This window comes from Oryza brachyantha, chromosome 1 (genome assembly GCF_000231095.2).
Source record: "Oryza brachyantha chromosome 1, ObraRS2, whole genome shotgun sequence".
Lineage (NCBI taxonomy): Eukaryota > Viridiplantae > Streptophyta > Magnoliopsida > Poales > Poaceae > Oryza > Oryza brachyantha.
This window is the reverse complement of record NC_023163.2, coordinates 9,623,516-9,641,134: the sequence shown is the minus strand read 5'-3', so window position 1 is coordinate 9,641,134 and position 17,619 is coordinate 9,623,516. Positions and strand designations below refer to the sequence as shown.

The 17,619-nt window shown below is 42.6% G+C and overlaps 4 protein-coding genes across 4 annotated transcripts; 1 reads left to right on the top strand and 3 right to left on the bottom strand.

Moving 5' to 3' along the window:
* Nucleotides 1-4,620: 4,620 nt before the first annotated feature.
* LOC102709516 (CBL-interacting protein kinase 17-like) lies at nt 4,621-5,441 on the bottom strand. Its single transcript, XM_040519958.1, has 5 exons — nt 5,380-5,441; nt 5,208-5,283; nt 4,987-5,067; nt 4,850-4,903; nt 4,621-4,773 (listed from the first exon to the last, which is right to left on the bottom strand). Exons 1-5 carry the CDS (start codon nt 5,439-5,441, stop codon nt 4,621-4,623), a joined length of 426 nt encoding a protein of 141 aa, XP_040375892.1.
* Nucleotides 5,442-7,647: 2,206 nt separating this feature from the next.
* LOC121053296 (ervatamin-B-like) lies at nt 7,648-8,892 on the bottom strand. The gene is made up of 2 exons (XM_040520048.1): nt 8,330-8,892; nt 7,648-8,240 (listed from the first exon to the last, which is right to left on the bottom strand). Exons 1-2 carry the CDS (start codon nt 8,823-8,825, stop codon nt 7,648-7,650), a joined length of 1,089 nt encoding a protein of 362 aa, XP_040375982.1. The 5' UTR covers nt 8,826-8,892.
* Nucleotides 8,893-12,293: 3,401 nt separating this feature from the next.
* On the top strand, nt 12,294-13,407 carry LOC102709231 (ervatamin-B-like). Its single transcript, XM_040520083.1, has 2 exons — nt 12,294-12,711; nt 12,794-13,407. Exons 1-2 carry the CDS (start codon nt 12,294-12,296, stop codon nt 13,405-13,407), a joined length of 1,032 nt encoding a protein of 343 aa, XP_040376017.1.
* A 402-nt stretch (nt 13,408-13,809) lies between these two features.
* LOC102708949 (GDSL esterase/lipase LIP-4-like) lies at nt 13,810-17,379 on the bottom strand. The gene is made up of 5 exons (XM_006645781.3): nt 16,957-17,379; nt 15,047-15,232; nt 14,748-14,905; nt 14,391-14,661; nt 13,810-14,280 (listed from the first exon to the last, which is right to left on the bottom strand). The coding sequence occupies exons 1-5, from the start codon at nt 17,285-17,287 to the stop codon at nt 14,048-14,050; spliced, it is 1,179 nt and encodes a 392-aa protein (XP_006645844.2). The 5' UTR covers nt 17,288-17,379; the 3' UTR covers nt 13,810-14,047.
* Nucleotides 17,380-17,619: the final 240 nt, after the last annotated feature.

Below are 17,619 nucleotides of genomic sequence, written 5' to 3'. Positions count from 1 at the left end.
ATCTGGACAGTAAAACAGTGCAACTAGCACAGCATTTTTTTTGTCTTTCGCTACAGTAATCTGTACACCGATCGCTGCAACAATACACTCCGTCTCGATCTTGCCGGACACGTTTTACTGTGCCCCTGCAAAGTCTGCGACACATGCGTGGCAGATGGGTATATATGTACAGCATGGTATGATTAGCTTTGTACTATGACAGCTAGCAAAGAGATCATCACTTGGTGAAGGATAACTGTGATTTATCAGGTTAATCGATCTTTTCACCTATGGATTTTTTAAATTTAGAGCGGTCGTGGGGTTTTATTACAGTTTATTTTTAGCATTTATTTTTATATTATTAAGAATATGTATATAGGAGTATTGTTTGTAACTTTTTTTTTTGCAAAACCACCGCATATAGGTCATCTATTGTTTTTTAAGGAAAAAGCTAAATGATATATTGTAATCAGAAAATAATTTACAAATATTTATTTATGTGTTTATAGCAATCTAAAAGTCAAGACTAAAAATAAACTATGATGAGAAAATCTCAAAATTAACTTTAAATTTAAGATTAAAAATTTAAATTTTAGCTTATAGGTATAAACAAAAACAAAAAAGAGCAGAGTGGTACTAACGTCGAGAATCTTGAATATGTGCAATGATACCTACTCCTGTTGCAGAATCTGTAGCAGACGGTAGTTATTCAGATTTCGTTGCGTTAATCAGAGGATATGCCTCCGACCCAAACAGTAATTCTTAATTGGCAAAAACTCTACCTTTTCACCTCTGTTCATACTTATAAACCAAAATTATATTTTCATCCTTAAATTTTAGTAGATTTTACGATTTTTTATCGTAGTTCATTTTTCAACATTAGCTTTTAGGTCGCTAACAACACGTATATAAAAGTTATATCCATAAATTATTTTTTATTTGTAAATATATCATTTGGTTTTTCCAACCTATATGCCAAACGATCACCATTGCATCGTTTGGTGCTCAACTTTGAGAGGTGGATATCGTGCTCCTCTGTTTCAGGAGATTCATTTACAGCAATAGGCTTTGGTTATACTTGCACTCCTTTGTTTATTTCACTCACCCAATTGTCCATGAAAAGTATGGAGTGTAGGAAGTACAAACTGGTCTACGTGAACATATATACCCATATACTCCTAGCTAGCTAGGAAGACAAGGCAAGCTGTATGGATTATGCATGGGAGTGCAGAAAAGAGAAAACTACAGATTGGTGAGACAAATATGTCTCGTGCTGAAGTTTCCGTGCATGTGCAAAAACTTCATAAGAAAATCGAGTACTAATTATGAGACGATTAATTGACATTTCGTCTCATACGGCAACGGCATACGGCCTCTCTGTCCTTCCTTAGTTCCTTACCTTCTTTTTTCTTTTTTGCCGGGTCAACGGAAAATGGCGTAACAACATAGGGAGTAGTTTGACCATAAAGAATATTTTAAGAAGATATCAATAGTCAATTTTTTTTAAAAAAATAAGCATACCCTTATCCAAAACTACAAAGAATTATAGAAAATGAAGGGATAGTTGTTGATGTACCAACCATAACACGAGATAGAGATTTGCTTCAATCCAACAAAAAGTACCTTGAGCTACCGGTAACTCGCGGTATCAAATAATTTCTGATCGTTGGATATAACAATGCACATCCTACTTAGCAAGATCCAATGGTGACAAATAATTTGGTATCTCCAGGTACCAGGCACCGGTATCTCGAGGTATTTTTTGTTGGACCGGAGCAAATCTCCGTGAGATAACATATAGCCAAGGCCACAGCACAACGTAGTGATCAATCAAGGTAATTTTAAAATATGGGGGGTGATTGTTTGACATTTTAAAAGAAAAAGCCAAATGATATATTTATAAAAAAAAGTAATTCTATGAAATCATATGAAAAAATTGGTTTCATTTGTGTACCTCGGTGTGTTGATTAATGTGGATCACGTCGAGTGGTGAAAATCTACTAATTTCCTTCTCTCAATGAATGACGAAGAGGCAACGAAGATCTTGGGCTAGCACAGGGTAATTAACAAGATGCCATCTCGTGGCGGCCCAACCCTGGCCCAGGAGAGAAAGGGACCGATGCTCGCATGGGGCCTGCCAGACATGGCCAGTACTCCTCCTGGCTTGCCTGTGGATGAGGAAGGAAAACAAGAGAAAACAAACAGATAAAAATAAATAAACACAAGAGATGCCATTTTTGGATGACTGAAAAAAAATAAAGAGAATGGATTGATTTTAGGTGACTGAAATTTTACTTTTTAACATTGTATTGGAATATAGGGGAGGAACTCAATGTTGATGGCGACTCCCGGGTGGTGGCAGTAGCAAAGGAGATGCCCACCTCTCAGTGACAATGTCCAACTCCGATATAAAACATAGGGTTTAGGTTGTTGAGTCAAGGTCAAAGTAGGAGAGGGGATGGGGGGCTAGGGAGGGGGAAGAGGAAGAAGGGTGGCCTTGGGTAGTGGTTGAACCGGTGATGTACTACAACGACAAACAGGTATAAGGCGCGAGGGGACATCGCCAAAACCACATGGATGGAGGCTAGCGGTGGTTAGAGGTTGGGAGGTTGTCCGGTTATGACTTATGAGGCGGTTATTGACAGTAGCAAATCTAATTGTATGAGTCACCCAATATAGAGAACATACTGGTATGGGAAATGGTGCCACCACCAGATTAGGGAGGGAGGAAAAGAGCCTACCCAGGTATAAAGGGTGGTTACGGTGGTGGTGAGCACTCCGAAGCACCCATGAATTATTTCGACCAATTATTAGGTGGGAGGGGAAAAGGAGAGAAGACGATAAGATTTACTGGTTTTTGCACGAATCTCAATGTGAACCTAGCTACACAAAATGTTAAGGAGTATTTTCGTATGACTTAAAAACTAGATTTTCCTTTTTAAGAACAAAGACATAAGCTATGAATCATTTCACTAATAAAGAAAAGATGCATATCGACGCAAGAAAATGTTCACACCAAAAACACCTTCCTACAAGCACCTTAAGATCATTTTCTAATCAACTCAAACACAACCAAAGCAACAAAAAAAACTTATATATGTTCAATTTTTTTTAGAACGGGGTTTGTTTCGTACAATTCTCTCCATCACTACCCTATATGTTAATATGTATGTTGGACTATAGCTAGAAGGATTGCATTTTATCATAAACTTGTCGAATAAACTCCTGATGTCAAAGAAGAGGAATGTGAATCATGCAGTATCCGTTAGATCTCAGGAGCCATCAAATGTCAGGTAGCAAGCTGGTTATCTCAGACGGTGCCGTGAGCAGCTCTTCCGTTTTCCTCTTCTCCTCTTCAACACTTTCTTCATCTGTTTTTTTTCAATATTTTAGCTTGTCTTGGCGATGCTCAATGTTGAATTGGTCATAGTAATGGATGTGTATCGGTATGTAGATAATCTATAGCGGATTATAGCTCAAATAAATAAACTAAGTTATATTTATTGTAACTGGGTACGGATTACTCATGAAGCATGCCTATCTTTGGATTGGTGGTTGGCATGCCTCCTTGGGAACAGTTTGTAGCATACAGGTGAATGTTTACTCATGTGCTTGCATGTCATCTAAATAGTTATTTAAAATACGAAGAAAAAATTAACATGATAGATTAATATTAGTTATATCACCCCATAAACATGTAACTTTAAATTCAACTTCTATCAGTTGTAGAAAAAACAAATTAAACTGAAACTAAATATACACATATCATAATTATTTTTTTATTTTTTTGCAACATGTATAATTTAAATTTTAACTTGTATATTAGTGGAGTGATATAACTCACATTAATCTATCTTATCAATTTTTTATATTTTTGGTAACTAATTAGATGACATACTAGCAACAAGTGGACATCCACCCATATACTAAAAAGTTACTTCCATGCGTCCTCTCGAAATCTCCGGTTCGAGAATACATGGCATTGCCAGTGCTTTATTTGGGAAAGCTAATACCTAGTAGTAGTATGTTAATTTGCAAATCGAACTGTTGCATATCGTGTCTGAAGTTAGGCAGCATGCCCTGCATATGCATTTATACAAGCAAGCATATTCAGACAGTAGGAAGAGAAAAGCATTATCGCAAGCAGTCGAAAATGATCTTTACAGGTGGGGCGGCCATATGCCTGTAGGCAAAGTACCGTGAAAATCACCGATCTTCGCAGACGGGGCGACCACCCGCCTGCAAAGATAATTTTCGCAGGCGGGCGTTGGCTAATTTGGTCCGGTTGTAAAAATAGGAAACTGCCACGTGCAAAAAAAAAAAGAAATCCGCATGCGAAGATAGGTAGAAATTTTTGAAATTTAATAATAATTTATCCATAAATTTAATAATAATTTGCCCGTTAATAGAAATTCTTGGAGGTCGATTATTTGTACATATATTGGAAGATTATCAAACATTTGGCACTGAGAAATTTATTATATTGCATAATTCAAAAGTATTGCCAAAATATATATTACAATATTTTTGTACATTGTTATTTCATATACACCATGTAGTTACATTATGACATAAGATTGTTCCACTCCTAAAGATTCTTGAATTCGTCACTTCGCTAGGCAATACCATCTCAGGATCATATCACTTCAGATTGAGATAAACCACTACCTTCTGATAAACAATAACAATATTTTGGTCATCAAATGGAAGATATCCTACAAGCATTACGTGAAGGATTACTCCACGAGACCAGATGTCTAACAAAGATCCATTATATCCTTTATTCTGCAGAAACTGGAAGCATTTAGCACAAGGATGAGAAGTTTTACAAGAGAATAATTCGGTTGGTCTGAAAAGAACTTTCACTTACCTCAGGGGCAATATAGTTGGGGCTAACACAAGTAGTATGCAGTAATCCGTCATTCTGAGAAGTACCGAATGTACAGTTCAATGAAAGATCCATCTAAGGAAAACATTTTTAATATAGCTGAATTTGTGAAATCATACCCCGAGATGTTGAGGTAAAGCACTGAGACCAAAATCAGAGATCTTGATGTTGCCTTTTTTGTCCACAAGAACGTTTTCAGGCTGTAACAGTGGAATGATTCACAAGAACCATGTTACGGAGTCACAAATCCACATTGACCAAGTTGCTAATTTTCATGAAAGACGAAAATCCGTAAGATAGATAATTACAAGTTTTTCCCTAAAAACAAATCGGTCAATACCTTGAGGTCTCCGTGGTAGACTCCCTTATCATGGCAGTAGCTTACACCATCAATTAACTGCTGAAAAGCCTCCTTCCTACTTTCTCAGAGAGTTTTCCTTTTATTGCCTATTTTTTTAACCACAAGATGTAAAACAGATTCAAGTGTCAAAACTTAAAACTAACCATAGCACCTGACATGATTTTTTTGCAGCGTGGAAAGAACACAAAAGATCAATGAAATAAGGGTGGACATGGGCTTACAATTCTCTCAAACAGTTCAATGCCATGAAACCAAACTACAGATTTTGTGTTCCTCATTTTAAACGTGAAAAGAACATGCTATAAATTCGACAAGGACAAAACTACTGCTAGTCGGCAATGGCCATGCGTGACCATAGTCGGGATCACACACGCACAAAAAGAACCGGCTGGAGGTGAAGACGACGATGATGTGACGGTGAGAGGCATCCGGTTCTCAAGCGAGCCATGGTCCTACAAGATAATAATTGGGAGACCAACCAAACCGACGACGCGGTGCGCCGAGTCCACCACATTGCCTTGCTCCGTCGGAAAGCGACGCGCATGGCCATGGTGTCATCGCCGGTGGCGGTGGCTCCCGCCGGTCCAGGTCCAGCCAGCGTGGCGTTTTCGACCGCGGCAGTGGAGGCACGGTGCGATGGCCAGCAGATGGGGTTTCCGACCGCGGCAGTGGAGGCCGGCGGATGGGGTGCGACGGCGTCGGTAGAGGCCGATGGCGCGGTGGATGGGCCGGCGGCGGCGGCCGGACGTCGAAGCATTGCGGCGGAGATGGGAGGGCGCTGGCGTAAGCGGGCGGCGGAGGAGGATGGCTTGCGGTGGCGAATAAATTTGGCAGCCTCACGGCGCCAAAAGGGTAGGGTTCGCGCCTTGGACTTGAAAATTTTGGGGCAGCAGGCGGGCGATTATATAGGGAAAAGGTTTTCGCAGGCGAACGGTCCGCCTGCGAAAACAATTTTCACTATCTTCACAGGCGGACGAGTCGCCTATGAAAATGTACCCCTACACAGCACAACTATCTTCGCAAACGGTCCGTCCGCATGCGAAAATTGTTACAGATGTGGATGTATTTATTTTGATTTTTTTAGTTTATTTTTGTAATTTTGTAATAAAAAATTAATTTTACATACAAATATAGAAACCTTAATATTATTACTTTTAATTTTTTTTAAAAAAATTTCCATACAATGGTAGGTTCACATAAAAATTTGGTACTAAATTTTGAAACCTCCTTTTAAAAAACTTTTAACAAATAAAAAAATTGTACATTATACCATAATTGCACATAAAAAATAGTAAAAACTAATATGCATAATGTTGGGTAAAATTGTTTTATTTTATTTTTTTTAATTTGTAAATGTATACCGTAGTTATAATAAAAATATTAATTTTACGTACAAATATAGAAACCTTAATATTATTAATTTTAATTTTTTTTCAAAAATTTCGATCCAATGGTAGGTTCACATAAAAATTTGGTACTAAATTTTGAAACCTCTTTTAAAAAAACCTTTACCAACATATAAAAAACTATCCATTGTACCAATTGCACGTAAAAAATAGAAAAAATGAATATGCAAAATGTTGAGTAAATTTTTTTTAGTTTATTTTTGTGATTTGTAAATGTATCCCGTAGTTGTAATAAAAATATTAATTTTACATACAAATATAGAAATCTTAATATTATTATTTTTAATTTTTTAAAAATTTCCATCCAACAGTAGTTCACATAAAATTTTGGTACTAAATTTTGAAACCTCTTTTTAAAAAACCTTTAACAACATATAAAAAACTATACATTCTACCCTACAAATGGTAATTGCGCATAAAAAATAGTACCAACGAATATGCAAAATATTGAGCAAATTTTTTTGTCAATTTGCAATATGATAAAAAATAGTAACACCAACATAAATAGAGACATATTTACAGGCGACCCATAAAATAGGTGTCTGTGAAAATGGATTTTATCAGGCGCACGACGCCTGCCGCCTGCGAAAATTGATCTTTGCAGGCCACGCTTATATGGCCCGCCTGCAAAGATTCATCTTCTCAGGCGGGCCACCCCTCTAGACCGGTACAATTTTTGTGGACAGTGTTTTAGCTAGAAATGACACGTCCGTCTGTAAAAATCAAATCCCTGCGATGCCCGAAAATAAGTTTTCTAGTAGTGCAAGTACGAAATCTGAAAATCACTTTTTTCTACAAATCCAACTAAAGAGGAAGAAATATTATATTATTGATTTATTTGTCTTGTACGATTGCATTCTCACATCGACGAGAAACTAGAAATGGATCGATGCATCAATCTGGGCCGTCCTTGTCTCCATCAATGGACAGATATCATAGTACTACTGTGCTTACGCATGCATATGCGCACGAACGCCAGCCGCCGGCGACGTCACAGCCGGCGGCCGGCGGCATCAGGCCGTCGGGTAGAAGGGCGAGGTAGCGAGGCCGCACGTGCCCTGCGGCCACCACACGTCCTTGGCGAGGTAGACGTAGCCCTGGTCGCCCCAGTCGCTGCTCCACGAGTTCTTGGCGATCCAGTACTTGTCGCCGCCGATGTTCTCGCAGTAGCCGACGATGGTGACGGCGTGGTTCACCCTCCCGGCGGCGCAGGGGCCCCGGTACACGCCGCCCTTGTAGAACTGGAACTTCGGGGCGCTGGCGTCGATGTACACCGTCACCGGCTGCCGCGCCACCGCCAGCGCCAGCTGCCGCTCGTCGTTGGGCGGCACGGCGGCGAAGCCCGACACGGACGCTGAGTGGCCGGACAGCAGCTTGCCCACGTCGCAGCCGCCCCGGACGCCCGTGTACGGGTACCTCTCCTCCGACGTGACGCCGCCGCGGGAGGCCAGGAGGCCGAGCGCCGTGTCGGAGCGTCCGCCGCCGCACCCGTTGCTCCCGGTGTCGCAGTCCACCATCACCTGCTCCGACAGCGACACCAGCTCGCCGGTCTTGATCCTATGCAGGCCTTCGATGGCCGCCGCCGCCGCGAACGCCCAGCACGACGCTGCCATGCATCATCAAAACTCAAATCATCAGCTAAATCAAATTGGCCGGGACCCGAGACGAGAGCATGTCGTCGTCGATGTAGCTTACCGCAGGAGCCCTGGAACTTGACGCCGGTGACGGCGCCGGTGGAGCGCCAGTCGACGCAGCACGGCAGCCACGAGTGCTGCGGCGGGATCGGGGTGGGCAGCGGCGCCCGGAACCCGGTGGAGTTGAACCCGGTGAACTGCTGCACGAACTCGTCGGAGTTGAGGTCCCCGAACCTGTTCATGCCGACGAAGGAGTCGGTGATGGTCTGCGGCGCGAAGGCGCCGACGCCGGAGGAGATCTCCGTCTGGCTGGCAAAGCCGCCGATGAAGTCGGTGTTGTCCTTCCACACCTGGTACCGCTTCTCCTCCTCCTCCGGGCACGAGTACTGCTTCGCGTACTTGGCCATCCACTGCGAGAACATGTACCTCATCTCCCTGTCGGACTTCTTCTCGCACGGCCGCTCAGGCGGCGGGTCCGCCGCCGCCGCCATTAGGAGCTGCATGAGGCAAGTGATGGACAGGAGAAGCCCAAGGAAAGGCTTGGAGGAAGAAGCCATGCTCTCTGATTAGATTATGTTAATTTCTCTTTTTGTGTACTTAGTGTGTGTAGCTTAATTGTGTCTTGTTCTTGTTGTATGATGAGACATTTGCTGCACATCAAGGTAGGTTTATATAGAGATCTTGGCCATGGATTAATGCTAATTGCTACTATATTGCCTTCTGACTTGGCAGTTGATGATGAGTAGAAAGTGCACCAAATTAATTAAATGTGTTTTTTTACTATGCTAATTAACTTGCTAAGACCCATCAGAAAAGGAGGATCTCGAGAGTTCGGTATGAATTAGCTGAAATTACCTCCAATAGTGTCCTTTAGAGGAAAAGGTGAGCCTCTTACATTCATATGGGATGACTGAGCAATTTTACCGGTACCTCAATTTATAGCGTAAAATTTGGTATTTCTAGATATTTCGTGTCTAGATATATCAAAATTTTGAATGTAAATTTTAAACATAGAGGTATTTTCTCTTAAGAACAGTAAAATTACATATGAAATAATATTTTCTGTACAGTTTAATATTGACAAGACTTAGGTTAGCATAAGTTTCCAGCCTTATTTTTAATTTTCATTGCACATACCTCCGTAGTTATTTCTATGCCCTTTGCCAATAAAGCATCATATCCTTCCTTAATTGTACAGTATGATTGGCAAATTCAACAATGTAGCTAGTACTCCCTTCGATCTAAAATCATACTGAATGATTCAACAATCATCACATCATGTATCCCAACATGGCATAATTTAGATAGCTCATGATTTTAATTAGTCATGTAACAGTTAACAAATCATCAATAATTGAAGGATGGATACATATCTAGTCAAAATATGATGTGAATAGACTAGCTAGGTCGCAGTACATCTTAATTGGTTCGTGAAATACAAGAACTAATACATGTGAATATAATTGTGATTTAATTCGAAAGACACTAGTTGACTGAGGTTGAGGACAACGTATCAGTCCTATAATAATCTTATTTTTCGATTTCTGTATCCAAAGTTTGATCGTTCGTCTTATTTAAAAAATTTGTACAAAAATTTAAAAAAATTAGTCACGAATAAAGTACTATTTATATTTTATCATCTAGTAACAATAAACGTAATCGTAAAAAAAATTTAAATAAGACGAAGAGTCAAAAACTTATTTCGGGACGGTGGTTGTAATTAAGATCGAGATCGGTTTTGTCGCGAAGCTATCAGCTCCTTAATTAACCACTCTCTTAGGTCACGTTTATCTCATGTTGGGAACGCGTCCGTCCGAACTGGTCTTGGAGTAATTAATTAGCATAATCTTCTGTCAAACTAAAAGACACTATCCATAATATAAAAATGTGGGTCAATGCACGTACCGCGAGACGTAGTTTAACTGTCTGTGCAAGTGCACTCTTAGAACTTCGGTTCCATATATATTGCGAATAAAGGGTTTCTCTAAAAAGCACACTCTAATTTGGCAATTTGCTATTGTTTTGTTGATCGAGTAAGAAAGAACGTCACCAATAAAAGTCCAATATGTATCATAATTCTAAAATTTTGAGTCTTTAGGTGAAAAATGGGCTCAACAATTTTCTACATCCAAAAATTACAATCACCAATCTCGGAGAACTTGTTCTCCGTAAATCGGAAGAGGTTACCCTCGCAATATACCATGAGGAGCGTGTCGCATGTAAGAGAGAACAAATGCATGTTAATTTTTGTTTGTATCCTTTGGGCCACTTGGTTATTATTGGGAGTCAATTTTGAGTTATCCATTGAAACATCACCCTATCCCAAAGTTACAAATCTGGTCAGATAACCCTAATCTTAGAGATGGATTAATTTCTAGGTGACGGTTGGTCATGCTCTAACTACATATAATTAATTAAGCATCTCTTTTTCTGGTAGCAGATCAGTGTATTGAAATGTTGGGTACTACCAATACTCATCAGTGACAAGTGGAATTTGAGAACTCATATATTTGCTGACCTGATAACACCTCACCTCGATCGATTGATGTCCCTTGTTTTTGTTCAAAGTCATTTGCACTGACGTCGTAGGCGAGAGTGATGAACCTTTCAAACCTTGGAGATCAAGCGAGCATTTTCGAGAATTAGTCACCTACTTACCCTCGAACGCCGGCCCAAGTACACGCTTAGCTTAGTAGTACGTAATAATAAGAGCTTTTTTTACCATCTTTAAAACAATATCTTGAGCTTTCACATTTTTATTAGTGTAAAATTCTAATACCTAACATACCTTAAGTACTAAAATTTTACAGTAAAATTTTTGGTATGTCAATATACTTTTTAGGTATTGTAAAAAATCCCTAATAATAATCCTGAGATGTACTGCTAGCTTCGAGTTCTACCAGCCATTAATTATCTCTTCTACTATAATGTTTCCCTTAATTTTCATGATCTCTCTTCCGTATGATTTGCTGTTGGGTTGATGACAAAATCAGTTAGGAAAACATGTCGAATTGATCAGCATGAGAAGGCATTATCAATTCATCATCGAATCTAACTAAGGCCCCGTTCAGCATCCCCATGTTAGATATCTAAGCACTCTCTTTTTCCGCACGCACGTTTCCCGAACTACTAAACGGTGTATTTTTTGAAAAAAAATTTTATAGGAAAGTTGTTTAAAAAAATCATATTAATCTATTTTATATTTTTAAATAATTAATAATTAATTAATCATGTACTAATCTATTACTATATTTTTCGCGACAGATAACTTATCATGTACCTCCTCCAACCGAACGCGGCCTAAATAGTATTGCAGCTCTGGCTATGCAAGCAAGAGTGTAGTTGCATTACATTACATTATAGTACTCCGAACATTTAGAAAGTCATCTCTGAATTTCTTTTGTATGCATGCACCAAATTGCCTTGACCTTGCATGAGCATGAATGGTTCAGTGCCTACGTACGTACGGTACGGAACATGTCAAATGAAAAGCCAGGTCGTTGGAAATATGTCAAACTAAGAACATATTTTATGAACAGTAATTGCACTAGGATATATAATCATTAGGATACTGAACATAACAGTTGGGTCTAAACAGTCAAGTCAGACTGAAACAAACTTCTCGCCCATGAACACATTGCTTTCTTTAACAACTACTGATCGATGCACTTCTGCAAACAATTGAGACCCTCGACGACAAAACAGCTATCAACTGTCATTACAATTAAATTAAGCATCCAGTGTACATACACACACTTGATCGATTCAACCTACGCATTGTGACATTGTGTTGCAGCTATAGCTAGCCATTGCCAAGATGACAAACCCCTGTGTTATTAGTAGCTAAGCTTATATAAAGCCTGGTTCTTTCAGAACATTTCATCATAATCTCGATAGCTAGCTACACTACTAGCATAAATCCAGTGTAAGACGAGCTAAAAGATCTAGCTAATTTGACCAAGAGAAATAATTAGTGTTTAGATCGAAGTGATCATAAGCTGGTGACACTTAATTACTTGGTTACCATGGCTAGTAGTGCAGTAGTACTCCTCGTGTGCACGTTCATGGCGATGCAGGCAATGGCGGCTGCGGAGGCCTACTACAGCGGCGACGACGGCGTGACGATGCAGATGTTCGAGGAGTGGATGGCCAAGTTCGGCAAGGCGTACACGTGCCACGGCGAGAAGGAGCACCGCTTCGCCGTCTTCCGCGACAACGTCCACTTCATCCGGAGATACAGGCCGCAGGCGAGCTACGACACCGCCGTCCGCGTCAACCAGTTCGCCGACCTCACCAACGACGAGTTCGTGGCCACCTACACCGGCGCCAAGCCGCCGCACCCCAAGGAGGCGCCCCGCCCCGTGGATCCCATCTGGACGCCCTGCTGCATCGACTGGAGGTTCAGGGGCGCGGTCACCGGCGTCAAGGACCAGGGCGCCTGCGGTAAGTAGAACCACGCTCGCTCGCCGCGCCGGCTCGCCGCTCGTTTGCTCACCGTCGTTGGCTCATGGTGTGCACTGTGCAGGGTCTAGCTGGGCGTTCGCGGCGGTGGCGGCGCTCGAGGGGGTGATGAAGATCAGCACGGGGCAGCTGACGCCGCTGTCGGAGCAGGAGCTGATAGACTGCGAGGGCAGCAGCGACGGGTGCGGCGGCGGGCACACGGACCGGGCGTTCGAGCTCGTCGCCGGCAGGGGCCGGGGCATCACGGCGGAGAGCGAGTACCGGTACGAGGGGTTCAAGGGCAATTGCCGCGTGGACGACATGCTGTTCAACCACGCGGCGCACGTCGACGGGTACCGCGCCGTGCCGCCCGACGACGAGCGGCAGCTGGCGACGGCCGTGGCGAGGCAGCCGGTGACGGTGTACGTCGACGCGAGCGGGCCGGCATTCCAGTTCTACAGCTCCGGCGTGTTCCCGGGGCCGTGCGGGTGCGGCACCGGCGGGGAGCCCAAGCCCAACCACGCCGTGACGCTGGTGGGCTACTGCCAGGACGGCGCGACGGGGAAGAAGTACTGGGTGGCCAAGAACTCGTGGGGCAAGACCTGGGGCCAGCAGGGCTACATCCTCCTCGAGAAGGACGTCGCGTCGCCGCACGGCACCTGCGGCCTCGCCGTCTCTCCCTTCTACCCCACCGCCTAGCCTGCCGACCCACCTCCATCGCCGGCGCCGGCGCCGGCGTCTTCTTCCCCCTCACTCCCGCCAATTATAACACGTGGAATAAGGATTAAGGATTATCAAGATTAATAAATGTTTTTTCCTTTGCTTCGTGTTTAGCACTCTCTATGTAGTCATCAATACTTGACGATTACAATAAAATTCGTAAAAAAATTTAAAACCTGAACCACAACTTTTTTTCTTTTTGAAATAATTAATTTCAAAACAAAACATAATGATATGCATTGATTTTTTCCTGAAATGTATTATCATAGCATGATAAACTTATTAAGCTTTATACATTTATCTAAATATAAAATTAATGATCAAAGTTTCAAAAAATTAACTAAATCTTATCATATACGACAATATTTAATATTTATTACTGGACGGAATAACAACACAGGCAAAAGCAACTAATTTCAGATGTTACATTGCCACGTTAATAGAAAGGGGAACAAAATTGTATTGCATCAATTTAATCATATCCCCTTGCAATTGAACAAAGCAATTATTGTCACACATGAAGGTCCATTTTGGACCCTGAAATGAAATGCCACCTCTCTCATTCTCCTATATTTTTTCCCCCTGAACTGGAAATGTATTAAAAGTACAGTATCTATCATCAGAGTCTGCAGAACTGATCAAACTTGATCTTGGGTCTGGAGTAGTCAGAGCTGAGTATGCCTTGAGCCACAATGGCATTGGCAGCCTCAGTGAGGTGCACACCGTCCCAGCTAACGAACTTTGAGCCATCGTCACAGACACTCGCATTCTTGGACTGGCAGCTCACGCTGATATTGTAGTTGTAAGGTGATCCACCATATCCACAGCATGCCATCAGCGGCTTGTCGAAACCTGAACAGTAGCAGTGGGTAAGAAACTGACCAGAGTCCACCCCCCAAATGGTTCAATCAGAAATGGCACATTATCTGTATCAGTGGCTCGAGTGTGCTTCGCTTGCTTACCGTATTTGGTGTGGTTCGCCACAAGGTCATACTTGAGAGGGAACAGATCGGTGTAGACGATGGCCGCGTCTCTCATCTGCGCGCTCAGCTGATCGCAGAGGCTGCCTAGCGCCGCGTTGAACGCGACCGCAGCTCTGTTGTAGGTCTTGAGGCAACCATTTGAATCGAGATCGCTGTCGTTCTTCCGAGGAATGGAGAGCTTCTGAGGCAGGCAGCCAAGGGCCCCTGTTCCATGAATCCAGAAGTTCCGGCTCCCGTTGCTATACAAAGTCTGCATTTTTAACGGAAGTTTAAAAAATGGTGATCTGGCATAGTACATAAACTCAGTTCACAACAAAAGGGGAAAAAATGGAAAACCTGGATAGCATCCTTGATCTCAGCTAGTATCGGGGGGAACCTTGCAACTACTTGATCATAAGACAAGTAGGAAAGAAGAGCATTAATATCGTTCTGCCCTATATCTATCATATATAGAGCATTTTGGAACCCTTCAGCATCGACTGGACCAGGGAGACCTGAATATTAAAAAAGAATTGCACATTACACAAAATGGTACAGTTACCAAGGCAGTGCACATAATATTTGAGATTCAAGTACAGTAACATTTCTGCAATTTGTTCCATTAGATCTGAGGGGAAGGTAAACCACAAACAAACCTTGACTGATGAGCTCTAAGGATCTATCTCTGAAGTATAAGAATTGCTGCACCTGTATGTGCAATGCAAAAAGAGCATCCCGTGGTAATGTCGTTGAACCGGCAATGGCAAAATTTGCACCATTACTGTAGTCAGAACCCAATGCCTTCAGGTACGGACTCAAATAACTTATGTTCAACCTTTCACCTGGATGAATTTTGGTCACCCATGGACCCAAAATTAGTAAAAGGCCAACGACTATATCCAGCAAACTTGACATGAATAAACAATATGTGTGTGAAAATTCAAAGTTGCAAACAATTGAACTAGAGAGAAGTATAAATGCCAGTGAATCATAAATAAGAAAAGCTTGATTGACTGGAGTATGAACGTCAAATCATTCTAAGTTTCTAGCTGAATGTCTTTCGTCGAAAATTCCATTGGCTATACATGCCTTAGTAACTTGTGAGAAATTCAGATCAGCTAGCGGCTTGTGTAATCCTCTTTTAGTTGTCTCAAACTCATATTCTGGACCCAATTACTGGTAGTAGCTACAAAGTTGTTTTCTGCAGTGGCACATGTAGAACAGGATTCAGTAATTCATGGATGATGTGCAAACTTGGGAGAAGATTTTAGCAACAAAAAGATTCTTTGAGTAGTGAATTGCCTACTTCCACGGCAACCGTGAATAAGCCACATCTCTGCAGAAACCAGAAATGCCTTGCTACTTCAATATCATAAATATTTAAGATTAGTGGCTTGTATCTTCCTATACATGTACCGACCTGCGGTTTACTTTGCTCATCCAGTAGACTTGCTGCAAAAGAATGAAGCTTGAAATAGGATTGCTTATTTGCAGATATCAAAAGGGCAATTCAGGATTTTTGTCAGATAATTACAGCCCATCTCAACTGCAACCATCAGGCACCCAGCCAAAAGGAAATGTGTATTGACAAACATAGAAAGGAGAATGCACTCTTTTTTCGCAACGGCCTTTCGGCTCTTTTGCGTTAAGAGTCTGAATGCCACCAGCTGATGCCAAAGCCTCCCCCCAACTCGAGGAAAAGCACAAGTACTGAATGCCCAGATCAAAAGCATAGGGCATTTAGTATCAACACCTCTCTTTTTTGGCTTTATTTACATAGATTGGATGCTCACGCGCAAGCAAAAGCACGCCATTTATTGGAAGTGTAAGGCAAGGAGGTTCAGAAAAGAGATGCTCCCATGTCAAAGAAAGAACAGCTGTGCTGTGAGCCTGTGACCATGGATGTCCTTGCGTTCAGAAGGACAGGAGATTTGAATGAACACATGAAAGACAGGGACCCAACCGACCAACTAATCTTGGAGCAGCCCACATGATATGTGTTACTAGCTGATATTGTTGCTGCTTCTTAGATAAGCTGTCCAGGATATGCAGTTAAATTCAGGCTTCAGTACCAAGTCTGAATTACCCATAGAGTAATTGAGAATCCTGCAGCTTAACAGAGCTACCTTTTCGGAAATGGCAGGCAGACAATGGTATGAATTTAAGGTTTTATCTTGAAGAAAGAGTTCATGCTTGACTGTTTCGTGCAAAATTCTGCAAAAACAATTTGTGCGAGAGACATGTCGGCAAGAACGGTTCGAAGTGAGATGAGAGTCAGCCCCAAGATCCAATTTGGATTTCAGGAGACCTGTCAGTCAGTGTGTACACGCGCGCGTTTTAACTGAAGAAAAAAAAAGAAAATGCTATCTTTTTCCACTAAGAGCATTGTGCATTTTCAGTTTTTCACTGAAATGTAGCGAAGTTTGTTTCTCTCGAGAACAAAATCGTAACAAACACAGCTAAACTGAAGTAAAGAAAAGGGTATCGAAGAGGAAAAAGGAAAATCTGGATGAATGGTGGTAGGCAGCTAGTGGCTTGGGAGGGGATAGCAACAGCAAGAACTCACAGAGGAAGTCGATGGTGAGGCGGCCGTCGCAGAAGCGGCCGGTGGGGTGGTGGAAGAAGGCGCGGCCCTCGGGCGGCCTGATGCGCCACCCCATGGCCGCCGCCATCCCGCCCGTGTCCGAGTTGGAGTCCCCGAAGTTGAACACCACCGGCCGTGTCCCCGCCCGGCAGCCAAACCCCGCCGCCGCCGCCGCCGACACCACCGTCTCTGCCGCCACCGCCGCCGCCGCGAGCAGCAGCAAGAACTCGCTCCTCCTCCTGCTGCTGCTCCGCGGCGCTGCTGCTGCCGACATTGCTGGACACCGTGGACGACGGCCTCTGTCCGCGGCCATGTGCCACCGTGCTGCACTGCACTGCCACTGACGAGTTCACTCTCTCTAGTAATAAATGGTGGTGTGGTGTGGTGTGGTGTGTGTACTGGGAATCCGTGGGATTCTGTGAGGCCGGCCACCACGGGGATGGATGTTTTTGTGGGCGCGCAACGTGGATTTCTTGTTGCCTTTTAGCCGCCGAAGATGTCGGTAACGAACTGATTACGACTAATACTGGCGTTTAACGGCTCTCTAATCAGGTTTGATGGTGTGTGTGTGTGTTTTGATTTTTTGCTGATGGATGGATCATGGATCGATGTAGCTGAGACTGATGGATCATGGAGTGATGGTGA

Coding starts and splice junctions, on each gene's coding strand:
- LOC102709516 (XM_040519958.1), bottom strand. CDS start 5,441: ATGTCCACCCTTATTTCATTGATCTTTTGTGTTCTTTCCACGCTGCAA. Junction 5,068..5,207: donor TCTACCACGGAGACCTCAAG/GTATTGACCGAT, acceptor CCACTGTTACAG/CCTGAAAACGTTCTTGTGGA. Junction 4,904..4,986: donor CTTTACCTCAACATCTCGGG/GTATGATTTCAC, acceptor GGTACTTCTCAG/AATGACGGATTACTGCATAC.
- LOC121053296 (XM_040520048.1), bottom strand. CDS start 8,825: ATGGCTTCTTCCTCCAAGCCTTTCCTTGGGCTTCTCCTGTCCATCACT. Junction 8,241..8,329: donor CAAGTTCCAGGGCTCCTGCG/GTAAGCTACATC, acceptor GATGCATGGCAG/CGTCGTGCTGGGCGTTCGCG.
- LOC102709231 (XM_040520083.1), top strand. CDS start 12,294: ATGGCTAGTAGTGCAGTAGTACTCCTCGTGTGCACGTTCATGGCGATG. Junction 12,712..12,793: donor CAAGGACCAGGGCGCCTGCG/GTAAGTAGAACC, acceptor TGCACTGTGCAG/GGTCTAGCTGGGCGTTCGCG.
- LOC102708949 (XM_006645781.3), bottom strand. CDS start 17,287: ATGGCCGCGGACAGAGGCCGTCGTCCACGGTGTCCAGCAATGTCGGCA. Junction 14,662..14,747: donor AGATCAAGGATGCTATCCAG/GTTTTCCATTTT, acceptor TTAAAAATGCAG/ACTTTGTATAGCAACGGGAG. Junction 14,281..14,390: donor GGCGAACCACACCAAATACG/GTAAGCAAGCGA, acceptor GCTACTGTTCAG/GTTTCGACAAGCCGCTGATG.